The following is a 15807-nucleotide window of genomic DNA, read 5'->3' as shown; positions in this document are numbered from 1 at the left end:
GTACGCGCGCGCTTACACACACACACACACACACACACACACACACACACACACACACACATACAATAGCTGAACATTTAGCTTGACTTTTCAACCCAGATTAAAATGCTAAAACGTCCTCATATACACAGACATGTTACATGACAAGATATGACGTCTACGTGACCATGTAGAGATATGTGCTAAATACTGCCGACATGCACTAAAATCAGAGGCAGGTCTATGATAGTTTTGAGGGGTGCCAGGCATGAAAACAGACCATGAAAAGAGTGGGACATCTAATTACAACTAAAATGGCCATCTAATGTAAAATGCAAAGAAATTTGTGGAAGACAGCTAACAAGATGACCCTGCATTGAAAAGATGTAACCACTCCTGCAGAAACACTACAAAAACTTTAACCCAAAAATATGGTTTTATTAGATTCTTCTGCCTTATTGGCTGTTTAACTTTGTGCAGTCATCACATCTGGTGTTGTTATGACTTTTACTATCTTCTAAAATGTAAGCAGTTTGTATGTAAGGAATTGGTGAGATGATGCTGTACCTTAGCTGTGATTTATGTTCAAGAACACGATAGTGATGAAGTTACAAGCTGCTTCTCTTGCTCTTGGGTATCTTACCTGGCCTCGTCCTTGCTAAGGTCTTTTCTGAATAAATTTTGGTACAGGGTTTCCAGAATTGTGACACAGCAGCAACAAAAGCATGAGAATGAGTAAGTGGAGTTTTTTTATTATTACTTTTTATGATAGCAACAAAGATAATGATGCTGTTCAGTAAAGTACACAGCCCATGCATTTTATATTTACATGTAAAAAGCTGCCAAATGAAGGCCTCACTTTGGATTTAAATGAACCATCCAGTCTGTCTCCCCTTCAACAGAGCATTTTAGTAGTCTCCAAATAACCCAGAAGGAAACCTGTTCAAATTTTGGAGCTGCAAATGCCAAGTCATCCTACTGTTACAAATCAATGCAAATAAGTCTTCATAGTTAGAGAGATGTGGAGTTCATAAATGGAGTGAAGTGTGAAGGATCCTCTTGCCACAGCACTCTGAATTTTATACGTGCTCAGTCCGTCTGACTGTTTAGTGCCTGACACCTTGGTTCTTCTGCTTTTCTCTGTCCGCTATGTTTCTGCCAACGCCAATGCCCTTTCCAGTGCTGCTGTCACCTGTCTGGGACATCACCTCAGTGCTGGAGACAAAAACATATCAACACGAATGACTGAGAGGGTAAGACACATATCAGAAAACAGTAACACACACACACACACACACACACACACAAAAACATAATAATTGGGCAGCAGAGATGTTTTATTATGTATTATTAATCATACTTTTTTACCTTTGAATGTGAGTTGGCATGTTGTCCTTGATGAGGTTGTTGAGTTTGTAATAATCCAAGAAGGTTCGAGCTACATTCCTGCCTAATTTCATGTCTGAGGACAGGGAGTTAAAGCTAAATGCATTTTCTGAAACAGTTGTGTCAGAGCCATTTCAGGAGGATTACATATGAATAACAGAAAAATGTTAAGTGAAACAAGAAAACTTTACAAATCAGTATTGAATACAAACACTTGGGCAAATAACTAAATATGATGTAAAAAGATCTGCTTATGGTGAACCCACACAGAATTACATCCAAAGCAAACTGAGCTAAATCAACTTTGTGAGGCCTTTTAGCATCTTTTGAGCTGAGTATGTTGGATTAATGGGCTGTAACTATTCTGTTTGGTTTCTCTCACAGCTTTTAGCAGACAGCTGGTTTATCTAAAACTCTTTGCTCCATAAACAGTACAACACTAGCTGTAAACATATAGCATTCAGCAACTTGTTTCTCCTCAATAACTAGAAAGCCAAAAGAGTGGTCAGCGCTGGACTTTCATTCACACTATGTATACCTGCTTTGCCCAATCAGGATAACTACTGTGGGGAAATGGTCTGGAGCCTGTCCCAGCCACCGCTGGGCAAAAGGCAGGGCATACCCCTGGAGAGATCATTTACATTAATTAAAAGTCCAGAAATGATGGAGATGCTAAACAAGTGTTTACAACTTGTCATCCCCGAAATGGATGCAAAAAACCTGTGACGCTTAAATGGTATCACAAGTTATCAGAAATGGAAAATAATAAAAACATTGGAACCAAATGGAAGCAAAAATGAACAATTGATAACTTAAATTGAGATATAGACATACTAGAGTTATATGTCTATGAGCCTGCCTCTCACTAGTCTGTGTGCCAGTATTGGTTTAGTCATTTCACAACTCTTCCTCCCTGAAACCAAAGAGGAGAAATTATGTGATAATGGGCAAATGCTCTGATGGACTTGGGGTAAACTAAATACATTTCACTTTTTCTGAAAAAGCATTTTCTGGGCTACTTTTTTCTGTTTTTATAAAAGAAGGCAACACATTCAGAGTATACCCACCTCTTGGGGGACCACTACACCACTGCGTATAACCACAAAATTCATGTAAAGACACTGTAAGACATACAATCTAATTTAATCCAAATAAAGCCCAATCCAAACCAATTCACTAAAACAATTAAATCAAATTAATTATAATCCACATTAGATATTTTGTATTATTTTAATGTTAATTCATAAAAGTTGCCAAAGAGTACAGTTAATAGAATGGATTCATCTTTTTTTCATTTATCTCCCCATCTTGAGCATATATGGAGGTGGTAATGTTAAGGAAACCTCCATTTTCTCATAATGGGAAGCTGTGAGATTCCTTCTTCTGGAGTCAAAGATCACCATGATAGCAAAAGATAAGAAGCTTCAAAGCCAGCAAGATAAGGTCTAAGAAAAAAAAAGGAAAAATATGTGATTTAATGCATTCTAAATGTGTAGTATTTGTGATGTATATTTGCATAATGCATTCATACCAATAAATACCCTGACAAAAAAAAAAGCTTTAAAAATGGCTGCTTTGTCATCACCAACAAGCCCAGCAAGCAGCAATAAATAACCAAGGACAAGCGCCTGGAGAAATGAGCTGTGTAAATCCTCAGTTACAACACACTGCTGAATTAAGTTAAGGCTAAATCAACTGCATTTCACTCACATCAGCCAAATGCATGATGCTGGTGTGATTCACACAAAGAAAATTACTTATGTCTGCCGCCTCATTTATATTCAGAGCTGAGTGTGAACATCCAACCCCCCCCTACCCAGTTGTCCCTTACTGCATTATAAGACCCTATCAATAACTTAAATGCTTTTATAAAACGGCTGAGTATCTATGAGTACTGTTGCATTGCTGGCATCAGAGAGGCTGTAAAAATTTAAATCAGGTTCAGAGGTGGTGAACACCTGAATGGCAATAATATCCTCAATAACCAAAAGTTGGGAAATGAATGCAGGCAAATTAAAACAATGTTCAAAGTACAATAAACTGAGTTACTTTCTGGAAAAAACACCACATCAATATCAGCTGCCAGTCTAACTCGCAGCATTTCTCCATGCCTATTCCATCATCTTCCATCCATAGACAATGTTTACATAGATGCCAACTCAAAACAGACAGATCCATAAAGTCTTTTTCCCCCCGAATGTTGTACCTGGGATGCTCTGCTGCCTCCATTCTTCAGCAGGCTTGAGTATGATGGAGCAACTCAAAGATGTAATCTGTCTTTTTTCCTGTCATTACCTTGTTGATACTCAGATAGGACCTGTCAGCTGCTGAACTATCCATCTTTCAAAACTGGCACTCAGAAGAAAAAAAACAAAAGTTTTTATTTATTTCCAATTTCCAGTTTTGAGTAATGAGTAAACTGATTAATGCGACACAAACTTTAGTTCTTATAATTGTGAAACAATTGAAACTGTTTGTTATATACAAACACACATTTACATGTATATATATATATATATATATATATATATATATATATATATATATATATATATATATATGTATATATATATATATATATATTTATATATATATATATACATGTAAATGTGTGTTTGTATATAACAAACAGTTTCAATACAATACATCAGGTATTGTAGCTTCCTCCCACAGTTCAAAGACACATGTTAAGTTGTTGTTTTTTCCTGTGATAGACTATGAATAAGTAGATAGGATAGGCTCCAGCCAGTTACCCTGGAGTCTTAAATGGCATGAAAAGTAACAAAATTTCAGTCTGGACCAAGAAGCCAATCAACCAGGACTGAATACAGACACCCATACAACATACTTTAGAAACAAACATACACGGCATGCTTGCATTGATGTCTTCACTCTGACCTCTGGAAAGTTTTTGGTGTTTTCCTCATTTTCCTTTCATCAGCAGAGCTCGGTGCCAGTCCTGGGTTGTTTGGCCAGGCACGCACAGCGACGAAAATATCTCCCGGACCCCACGGTGCGCAGATGGCCTCTCAGCTTGGCTCGTCACGACTCACTGTCTATTACAGGAGGTTTGGTGATGGACGGTCAGCTTTTGAAGGAGAACTTCTTCTACCAGGTATACACTGGGAGACACAAGAGGATGCCCTGAGTGCAGCCTGGCTCGTTGCCGGGGGAAACCGTAAGCTCTGGAACAAGACTGCTGCTACTGCAGGAAGTTATATCTGTGAGTGCCAGGGAACAGTCGGCAAGCTGTGGCGTGGATTAGAGTGCTAGGTGGTGTGGAAATACTCAGGAAAGACATTTCAGCTGCTGCAAACTACATCCAGGAAATCTCTATTGAATTAACACAAACACTAAAACTGATCATATTGTTTATACTCTGTAATCAACATAGAATTATCACCATCTATCACGGGAAGGTGTGTGTATGCAGTGTGTGAGCAATCTGCCTGCCTGTCACTGAGGTGTACTCCTTGTACACGTAATGATCACACCTAATCAATGATAGGTCATTGTCATGGCTCAAGGGCGTGCCAGGTTAGATGCTGATGAGATTATGAGGCGTGCGAGACAAAGGCAATGGGGGAAGCGGCATCATGACTTGTTTACTGCAGATGTTTGCTGTCAGCACCACATTTAGCGGCTCTCACCGCCATGTCTCTCGTGCCTTGTCCTGGTAGATAGACAGACAAGGTGACGAACAGACAACAAGGCCCCTTGTGGTAAAATGAACAAGGCACGCGGAGAATGCTGTCTACACTGGACAACAGCTAACAAGGAGACGAGCAAGGGGACATTCAAGTCATCAATAAGGGGCACTGGCAGGCCCTGTCAGAGCGCTGACACATAGAGAACTAATTATCAATGCTAATTAAGAGGCTAGTCAACAACAGCGCTACAGAAAGGGACGTTTTTGTCCCCAACAGCGGATCAACAGACTGAAAGACCTCACGTATGGTGGTCCAAAAGGACAAACGGGTCGATTTAAATTTCTTACAAAAAAGACTGTCACTGTCAAGGAGACAAGCTCTAACCATAAACAATCAAAGAAAATAAAAAAGGATGTTGTCTTGTTAAAAAATAAACCTAACGACGCAAATGACCTGAAAATGACAAACAACAGGATTCTGCTTTCTCCTACAAACCCAAAGAATTCAGCCGTGTATGGTGGTTACACATTAACACCTCTATCTTGACAGATTTGCAACATTTTCTATCATTAAAACTTGCTGTTGAAAAGAGTTCATCTACGTTCAGGAGTTCCATCTCTGCCAAAGCTTCCAGCTCTGTCATGGTATGATCACTTTGGTCCTTTAAAGTGATTTAACCTCGACTAAATCTTAAACATCTCATCCAAAAGCCACCAGGACTGGGGGCTGGAGGACAACACATCCCTTTTTTCACAGGTGTAACATCAGTAATGTAAATATAGCCATGTGTGGTGTCCACAGAAAACCCAAAATCTCAGCTAAAAGCCAACAGAAACCATTTCCATGACCACTAAACGCAGTTAAGACAATAAATAATCAAAAGACAAGGTAAACAAGATCTGCAAAAATATTAAATCACAAATTATGGATCCCTGTGTCCATCTAACGACATGATGGACAAATGACATATCTACTGAAAGCACACATTGCACAGATTAAAAATATCAGTTTCATATAGCCATGACCCAGATTCACCAAACCAGTCGCAAAAGTAAGTAAAGCTTTTTATTTAAGTTTGAAAAACTTCATCACCATTTAGTTGTACCTGTGCTGTCTTTCCTCCAAAACTTGTCTCCACAGGGACAAAAATGCATCTAATAAAACAGGTATGTTACCCATTCTGCTTTGGGAACAGTCTCCCATCCAAAATCACTATTTCCTGCCAGGTTTGATTGAACAACAATAGGTGGGTGATTTTGCATCAGAGGCAAACACTTCCTGCCTTACTGTTGATCATTGGTCAGACTAATGTAAACACGAGGACATCAGCATAACTCCACTGTATCACATGATTAGAATGAGGGGTGGGCACTAACTATAGCCAAACTTACAGCCTCATATTTTAGACAAAGTAGCATACAACCCATGTGTGCACCTAAAGTGTGCATTATGTACCCCACACAGAGATTACACCATGGTATACTTAAAAACACCTGCAAATGAAGTTGGGTCGTTTCTGCCTTTCAATACTTAAAAAAATCTCAACTTTCACAGATGGTGCAAAAACGGGCCAAACTGAAAAAGGCTTTGGCATCTTTTTACTAAAACTTCTGTAACATCGCAATGTTTTACTTCAGCTCCATCTAACTTTACACTTATAATGTTCACATGTTGGGTCGCAGTTTTCTGGATATTTTGTCCACTGAAGCAAAGCCCTTATAGGTATTTATATATTATGACATACAAAAAAATGAAAAATAAAATATCTAAGTGAGGAGAAAATTCTGAATTCTGTCTTCCCCTATAATGTCCTTAATTGCTTCATCACAGTGGCACCTGAGGTGATGATTTCACCCTTTGATAAAATCACACAAGTTTTTATTTTGACACCAAGGTGGTTTATATAAAGCTTATAATCACAGAGACATAATCAGTTCATTTTGTGTATGCCATTTTCAAACACAAACCCCCAAGAGACCCTTGGGGTGTACCACCATATCAGCTTATCTCATTACTTGAATTTTCACTGCCACTTCAGCTAGCTGCAGCTCTGAACTATTTTAAATGATCTTTAGAGTTTTCAAACTTTCTCCGACTTTCTACAAAGACAAGTCTTACTGCAGAAACCAACACAGCACAACTGGAATTGTGCATTTTTGAGAGTGCTCATGTGAGGACACCTGCTCATCTGAGCATGGCAATAATATTCGTGCAATCAACTGTGTGCATAAATGTGAGTGTCTGTCTGTGTGCCCACTTGTATATGTGAGCAGCTATCTATTTGGGCACGGCTGTGTGATATGATGTGTATGATGCGTGCTAGTGAAGCATATCTGCCTCCCAGCTATATCATTTGCATACTTGTCACAGCTTGTCCGTTGGGTGTCAGGTTCAATGATGCATACTGTGTTCTTTTGGCAGCTCTGCTATTCATGGAGCCCCACTGTTGCGGCGAAATGCACGTCAAGTGTTCGGTTGGCAGACAGGCATCACGCATGCAGAGAATCAACGCATCTTTCAATTTGTGACGTCACACAACTCTGATGAACAGCCCGACAATTCTACACTTGATTAGATTGTGCGTGACCTCCTTTGATGGGAAAATCAGTAAATTTGCTGGAATCAAATAAGGCAGAAAATGGGGCTGCTTTTCTCCTCTAGAAATTTAAACATGAAAACTAATGCTCAACTCAAAGCAAGAAACCGACTAAGAGCTTTCAAGGACACATTTAATCCTGAATGGCTTCAAATAGTCTTTCAAAGTCAATGAGATCACAAAACAAACAAACACAAACCGAGGATGAGTAGGCTCTGAGAGCTTACATAAAAACACACATATTGTACCATGACACACATATAAAGTACAGCGGGAAGCGTCCAGCTGTGTTTTGAACGAGATCCCAGATGCTCTCCACCTTGACGTTCAAAGTTCACATTCTGGATGGGAGAGTCCATCCAATGACGTTGTGAAATAAAAATAACAAACAAAAAGGGGGAGAAAAAATGGACTGACATATTTTGAATCCAGCAGCAGGAGATGCGCTCCTCGTCAACAAATTTACATGGCTGCATCTAACTCTAAATACAGACTGTAAGGACAAAGACTTTTTCATACCATCTCAGACATGTACAAGGGCGCACACACAGAGAAACACACGTACACAAAGCCGTGGCGTGATTAGAGGACGAGAAGTCAGACACACAAGAGAATCTGTCCCTGCTGTTGCAGAGAAGTGTATTCTCAGCTTGACTAGATGATATAATGAGCTGTTATGTTGTGGGTGATGAGATGAGAGGAAAGAACAGTGTAGAGGAGAGGACAAGAGAGTAGAAATCCAAAACAAATACACACTCACATTGGATTACACTTTTTCCTGAGCACCTTCAAGCTGTGACAAAAGTCTCGGCTGATGGAAAGGTTAAGATTTCATTTTAGGTGGCTGCAAGTCACTGCAGTGGAGAACACAAGGCGATAAAAAGGTGAGGGCAGCACTTCTGCAAGGAGGTAAGAGTTAGGGGCCAAGGTTATTATTTATTTGTCATGTGTTAGTTTGGAGAGATGTGTGTGTGTGCGTGTGTCAGGTGAGAGAAGTGGTGGGGTGGGGCAGGTAGAGGAAAGGGGGGGGTTGCTAAAGGTCTCTGTTGATGATTTACACGCGCCATCGAGCAGACTGCTGGGGCGTAAAAAGTGACATGGTCGGTTCCTTCAACTTGCCTGACCCCAATCTCCGCGCTACACCAGGTCTCTGCACTGCCAGCCCACCCTGTGGAGCTCCTCCTCCTCGGATCCCTCCCTTCTCTCAGCTCAACAAACACAGTCCAACACAAAATACTGAGTACATCTTGAGCTTTTCAGAACTTGACCTTCAGAGGTCAAACACACAGACACAAACACACACACACACACACACACAGAATAGAAATCGACTCCCCAGGATCACTACATAAAACGAAAACAAGGACCGGATTCGTCATGTGAAGCAGATACTAAACACCTGTCCCTTGTTTGTTTGTGACTGGGACAGCGTTGTGTTTTGTCAAATACGTAGTGTCAAGTATTTTCATCAAAGCAAAGACCTGAGATGTTTCTGTGTGCAGAATCTAAAGAGATGAAAGTGTGTTGAAACGACACACATGCCACATACCAAAGCAGATGGTTTTGTCTGGACAGCGAGGAAGAGCTGACTTGCTTTTAGTCTCCTCTCCACTGCATGTTTATCTGTCACTAAATAACCATAAAAACATCATCATAAAGGCTTCCAGGGATCCACATATAAAATTTATCTTTTAATCACTTACTTTTTATGTGTCGTGTTTCATCTATGTCGAGGAAGGCTGCTAGCTATTGGCACTAGAGGGCACTAGGGCTACATCCATGTCCACCTGCAGTGAATGTGCAGGGGAGTGTATACTTTTCATATGTAGGGTCCTTATTGCTCTCTAAATCTCTTTTACCTCCTCTTTTCTTTCACTCTATCAGTAACATCTCTGACCGCTATCGGCCATCTCTCAGGAGCTCCTCAGCCCCTGAGAAGGTCAGTCAAAGGAAAACTTCCTCCCATTTGCCTCTATTAAGGCACCTGTGACCTTCTGTTTCAGTCCTAAATCCACGTGTGTGTTCCTGTGTTTGTGTGTGTGTGCGTGACTGTAGTTGACAGGAATTGTGCTTGCTCTATTGTTTCATTGTTTATGAGAATGAAAGCTTCAACTATGTGGACACACATGCACACACAGTTCTACATATGCCGACACAAGCTCTCCTTTGTAAACGAAATCAATAGACGCAGATATCACACCCTTGTTCTGTCACTGCACATCTGTTGCAACACAAGGCAACAAAAGAGCAACACGCTTTTTTGTGAAAACGCGTGACCCGACAAATGCATTCACACATGCTTGCATGCACTCTCGCAAATATTAACACGACTACGACTTGATTTCAGCAGGAGATTGTTGCTGTGGAGTGTGTGTGCTTGTGTTTTTGTGAGTTAGATAAGAAGAGAGGAGAAAAAAAAAGAAACCATTACAGCAATGAATCATACTTTCTCTCTTCCTTCCACACACAATAAGGATACAGGTCTCCTCTGAGTACGGAACCGGGGCGGTGCTGCCAGCTGTCATGTAGCTGTAGAAGGACACCTCAAGAGTGTAGCAGTAGGAAGTGTCATCAAGAAGACCACCAAGGAAACGTCTTCCAGTACCGGCCTTCACCACATCGCGGTTAAAAGAAGTGTTGGACTAGAAAAACACAAACACACATTGGACACTTAGGTGGCTGATGGAGAGAGGTAGAGATAAGAAATAGAGTAAAGATTTGGAGAGAAGTGTTCACGGTAGCAAACATCCCTCCTTCATAATCGTCTTCGATGACTCAGATCAAGAGTAATTTTAAAACTGATGATTTCGGTTTTAAAAGGAAGCAACCAGCAGCTGCAACCAAAGTCTACCAGCTGAAACATGCTGCTTGTCGCTCAACACCGATGCATTTTTCTACTTCACACTGCACAGTTGTACATTTAGTCCCAGTGGAACTTTGTGTGGGATCATCTGTAAAGACTATATTTCTAACAGGGGATAATGAAGTAATGCTTTGGAATAAGTAGCAATAAAGTGAATAATTCAATAAGACTCATCCTACAAAGTAATTATTTCTATCATACACTGCTTAAAACAAAGGGGAACATGTAATCATTAACGTGTAACTCAAAGTCAGTCACCCTTCTGGGATATAACTATCTAGTTAAGAAGTTCATCAAGTGTTGTACAAATGTAACAAACAGGTGGAAATGAGAAGCAATAAGCATGACATGACCATGACCACACCATATACACGAATGCCCAGACATTATAGGGAGTGCATACAGGCATATGGAGGCCACACACACTACTGAATCTCATTTTGCAGTCTCTTTAGGAATTTCCAAAGAAGTTAAATCATCTAATCAAATTATCTGAGGAAGAGTTAAACAGAGCAATAAGTGCTAAGTCTAATGGAAGTTTGACAAGTATCTACTTGTTAATAAGTTCACCCTCAGATGAATATTGTGATCATGATGCAGCTGAGAAGAAGAAAAATCCAAATCTTGTCCTGTTAGTTAAAGGTAGAAGCTGGAAAATTTCAACAGAGTGAGTCTACTAAATGTAACCAAAATTAATTTAAATAATTTCAACTGATTTGGTGCAACATGTTCAGGAATAAGTAAACTATTAAATGTGACAACTTACTGAGTTACCGATCCTTCGTATGCATACAGATCATCGTTTAATAAAAAGGTGTATATAGTTAATCCACAGTAATGTTTGCTGATAAGGATAATAGCAACTACTGCTTCTGCAAAATAAAACCAAATACCACTGACAACCCCACTAGATGGATAATAGTTCATCCATCTGTCAGTCCATCCATCCATCCATCCATCCATCCATCCATCCATTTTCTGTACTCGCCTGTTCCAGCCTCGACTGGATGAAAGACGAGCATGGTACACCCTGGATAGGTTGCCAGTCCATCACAGTAATATTAAAGGATTCAGGAAATGTTTGATCATTTCAAATATCAAAGACAGTCAGACAAGTTTCAGACATCATCCAAAGTTCCACTCATCTTTCTAAATATGGCTACTTCTAGCTATTAAGAAAACAATTTCATAATGACAGTCCCCTAACCACTGAGTCATGTCAGAGTTGCTATTGTTGCCTTTAATTCTAGTACAATTAAAAACCTCACAATAAGGAAGGGCCTGGTCAGTGTCAACTCAACTAACAAGGTATCATCTTGCTTTTGGATAAATAAAACCAGTCTTCATTTGTTAAGTACATCAGTTAAGAGTTTCACAACATTCCTCAAGGCTATGATGAAGACAAGTATATCCACAAACAAGTGAAAATCGCCTTTTCAGTAGATCCATCTACAACACAGCGCTTGGCTACAGGATTACACACATATTCTCAAGGTGACCCAGTACCAGCAAAGCTATTATAATAACTGTCTGAATTCAGTAGAAACAATGAGTTTATTCATCATACAGCATGCTGTTACAGAAAAAATATGAGATTCACAGTATGAGTCTATTTTTGCGAGTATTAATAAAGTTGCTGCATCCGTGTTCTTTGATTTCATTCTCACAATGACTTCTAAAGGGCAACTCACTCAAACAGGCTTGTACAATGGCATTACAAACGCTGGCTGTAATGAGCAAATCTGAGAAAAAAAAAGAACAACAGCTTTATTTTAGCTTTGAGTGTGTCAGCTATACTGCACAATATGAAGCTGTCTTGGGGAGGGTGTGGAAAAACTTTCCATTCACTGTCATTCCACTCTGCAGTGGTGAGAGTTGAGTTGCTGAAATGCAGACTTTGTGGCCACCAGTGGGAGTTTGCCATGATTGTGTTGTGCTGCTGCTGCACTGGGCTTTAGGTAGTGCTGAATGGGCAGAGGGACAAAAGCGCAGTAAGGGAGATGACCCCTGGGCCAGCTGTCACACAAGCCATACAGACACAGAAAGGGAGAGTTTCTCCTGAAATGGAGTTTTACTCGTCCTTCACTAACAATAAGTGACATTTTTATACATGCGTGGATGAACATCTGCCTGTCTAGCTTCTCTAAGTTTAGCTCAGAGTATCAATGGACAATAAAGGTTATACTTTAATATGTGTATAAGTGGCTCTGTGATGAAATGTCACTGTCTCTGAGTAAATGAAGGTCAGCAGAAGTGAAACAGGAAAGCGATGGTTAATGTATCTGAATGAAAAGGTTCTTCAAGCAAGACTGAGTTAAAAAGTTTACTCTCGATCTAAAATAAACCTAGTTTTAGCCACCTGCTCTTATGGATGTCCCCGACATCATTTTACAATCCTGTGACCATTTTCCAGCCCATAAAATGTATTTGGACTTTTCTGTCTCTTTCTAGTTTTCTGCAACAAGATCTTATGTTTTCTAATCAATTTTCAAACAACTTTTAACAAAGACAAATCAGAAACAAAAGGTGGAGAGTTTGGTTAACTTCTTAGAAGTGAAAGACTGAAATCACACTACATAAGGAGATGCTGCCTTTGTTATGACATCTGCAATTAAGTTCTGGTCCATCCCACTGCTTTAAGTAATCCTTGAGATGCTCCTCGAACTTGATTAGAGTCCACCTGTGTCTAATTGAATTAACTGGAAGTAATCAGCGAAGGCTCATTTCTGTCTATATGCGCTCTTACAGCTGATGATGTTGGTTAAAGAAAGGAAGATTCAAGCCTGGAAGTTGAGAGGAATGTTCCTTCACCTCTTTTCAGCCTAATCTATGAAGGGTGGTAAGAAAAGTCAGATGTTTAAAATGTGAGGTCTTTATTAGGCCCTTTAGCAAAACATACCCAAAAAATAATTTATTGTGGGGAGATTTACCACTTATTATCATGTGATATGTCAAAATGATTATCGTGTACTCTTCTGTTTCCTGGTATTTATTAGAGGACAAAAGACAAGTAACAGACTGTGTCCAGCATTAGCAAAGCTTTTACCGTACAGTGATTCAAAATGTCTCAGAAACTGCAGAATGTCAGGTTGGGCTTTATGGGGTTATTTTGTGAGACATGTTTAGGTCAAGGTGTAGCTATAGGAAAAATACAAGAAGAGGTTTTGCAGTACTTGAAGTGTATGTCAATAAAATTTAGAAATACATTCTACATTTTTGTTCAGTTCTGTAGTCATACCATTTTTCTAGGTTTTTTTTCTGAATTTTTTGGATCTGACTCCAAGAAAGAGCAGTTTGCATTTAAGATAACCCTACACTAAACATTATGACGCCATAAATACTGATATATAACTAATGTCTCCTTCATAGCAACAAAGACATCGCATGATAAAAGGTATATGGTGTTCTTTGGCATTTTGCAAAAAGGCCTCTGAATGACTCACATTAAATTAAAACATGAAATCCTCTAATCTGTTAACACAAATACTGAAATATTTACCACAATTCCTACCAGACTGTGGATGAAACCAGACTCTGAGCATAACCTCTTAATTCTCTCCCTAATGTCACACACAGTGAAGGCTGCGTCACACTGTGGGAGTGTTTATCTGCAACACCAGGAGACCAGTCAGGAGGGACAGAAATACAGATGAAGATAAAATGTAGAGCAATCACAATATTTTCTTAGGCTTTGGAGCTCAGACTGGGGAGAAGACAACAACCTAAATACAGCTTCAGGATCATCCTGAAGTTATACAGCAGAGTCACAGTAGAAGGTGTTGGTCAAAGAAATCTGACCCAACTTCAGTACTTCTGTCAATAATGAATGTGAGAAAATGTAGCCAAGAGGGTCAAACCAGCAACCTTCTGGCTGGGAGGCCACAGTGCTAACCATTACGCCACCATGCAGCCCTATTTATGTGCTAGTTAAATGTTATTCCATAAGTTTCTGGTCTTGATATTTACAATGGAAGATATTTGTGGCGTGAAGGTGCAGATTCTCATCATTTCTGTTCACATTCTTACATCTTTAGGATATCTGTAACGTCTGCTTTGTGTCACACAGAAATGTTGCACACATGATACAGTACTGTGTATATTTAATACCCATCCACAGAAAACTATAACTTTATATTTCTCTTCTTCAATATCATGTTGTGTTTTTACAGTTTGTTCCCTCACACTCCTCCTCACTTCTGTGGTTAAGTTTAAATGGCCCGTTTTTATCCATTCTTCTCTTTTCCACTGGCATTTCCTCAAGTAACCTAACATCCTGCTCACCTGTTTACAGTTTTACTTATGTCTGCTGCATGTGTAACCTACTGATAATTAATTCAGACACGTAGTATGTCTAAGTTCTTTTTTATTTCCAATCAATATTGATCCAGTGCATACAGCCACACTTCACAGGTACCCACACCGACCCATATTCTCAAGAGTCTGCTACTAATGCAGCAGCTGGCAATTCAGTGCCTCACTGAACAACACTTCATCACTACGTGCTGAGATAACACTATTTCATGCTCTGTTTCTGAACCAACTCCTCGACCAAAGCTGGTGAAGTTGTGGTCCCGAGCCCACCTCCCAGGTGACTGTGTGTGTCTGTTAGTTTAACTTACAAAGGAGAAGTCTGGTGCATTTTGGCACAGCAGTCTAGGGAAGACGGCCTGTCTCTGGACACGCTCCTCGTCTTCAAACACGTTTCCATACATGAAGCCATTTAGCATTGTGGAGTGGGCATGGACATCAATGTAGAACTCCAAACTAACCCTCTGGTGGAGGAAAAAGAGAGAACAGAGGACAAAAAGATTAAAAAAAGGAAACAGCAGGTTAGATGGAATAGTTTTCTGACGGTGAGCAACACATCATACCAGATATTCCCCACTAGGACTAAAGATGGACCTGTCTGTGGTTTGGAGACGATGTTGAAGAAAGGCTTTGACCCATGGGACAACTACAAAACCTCCAGACAGTACAGGCTGAGAATACAGTCATACCTGAAAGGAGCCAACCACCCACACATAACTTCAATCAAGCTGTCCTTCTGAAGGGCACAGTGTAAGTACATTCATGTACTGGGGAGCTGAGAGGAATATCATATAAATACACACAGTCTCTTGTGGACGTCCCCGATTCATCACATACACCCAACTTATCTATCAGGTTAATATGGACTTCATATTAAGCGTGTAATGTCTTTTCTTTCTGGTACACTCTGTAAAATGGAATTGATTAGATCTGTGACTCTTGCTTGACTCTGTAAGACCTCAGTCTACACACACACACACACACACACACACACACACACACACGCACACAAAGACGCATGAAAA

At 39.9% G+C, this 15807-nt stretch overlaps 1 protein-coding gene across 1 annotated transcript in view; it reads right to left on the bottom strand.

Annotated features, from left to right (window-relative positions):
- Positions 1-1085: 1085 nt before the first annotated feature.
- The window catches only part of agbl4 (AGBL carboxypeptidase 4), a gene marked incomplete at both ends in the record, with an annotated part of 342597 nt that continues 327875 nt past the window's right edge, over positions 1086-15807 (bottom strand). The window contains 4 exons of the mRNA XM_079245646.1: positions 1086-1194; positions 1348-1441; positions 10091-10253; positions 15094-15246. Coding sequence (XP_079101772.1) covers positions 1086-1194; positions 1348-1441; positions 10091-10253; positions 15094-15246 — 519 coding nt within the window. The remainder of the gene's footprint in view (positions 1195-1347; positions 1442-10090; positions 10254-15093; positions 15247-15807) is intronic.

The sequence above is a fragment of the Telmatherina bonti genome, assembly GCF_933228915.1.
Source record: "Telmatherina bonti genome assembly, chromosome: 8".
In the NCBI taxonomy this organism is placed as follows: domain Eukaryota; kingdom Metazoa; phylum Chordata; class Actinopteri; order Atheriniformes; family Telmatherinidae; genus Telmatherina; species Telmatherina bonti.
Note: the sequence above shows the minus strand (reverse complement) of the source record. Positions and strands in the feature narration are given on the sequence as shown.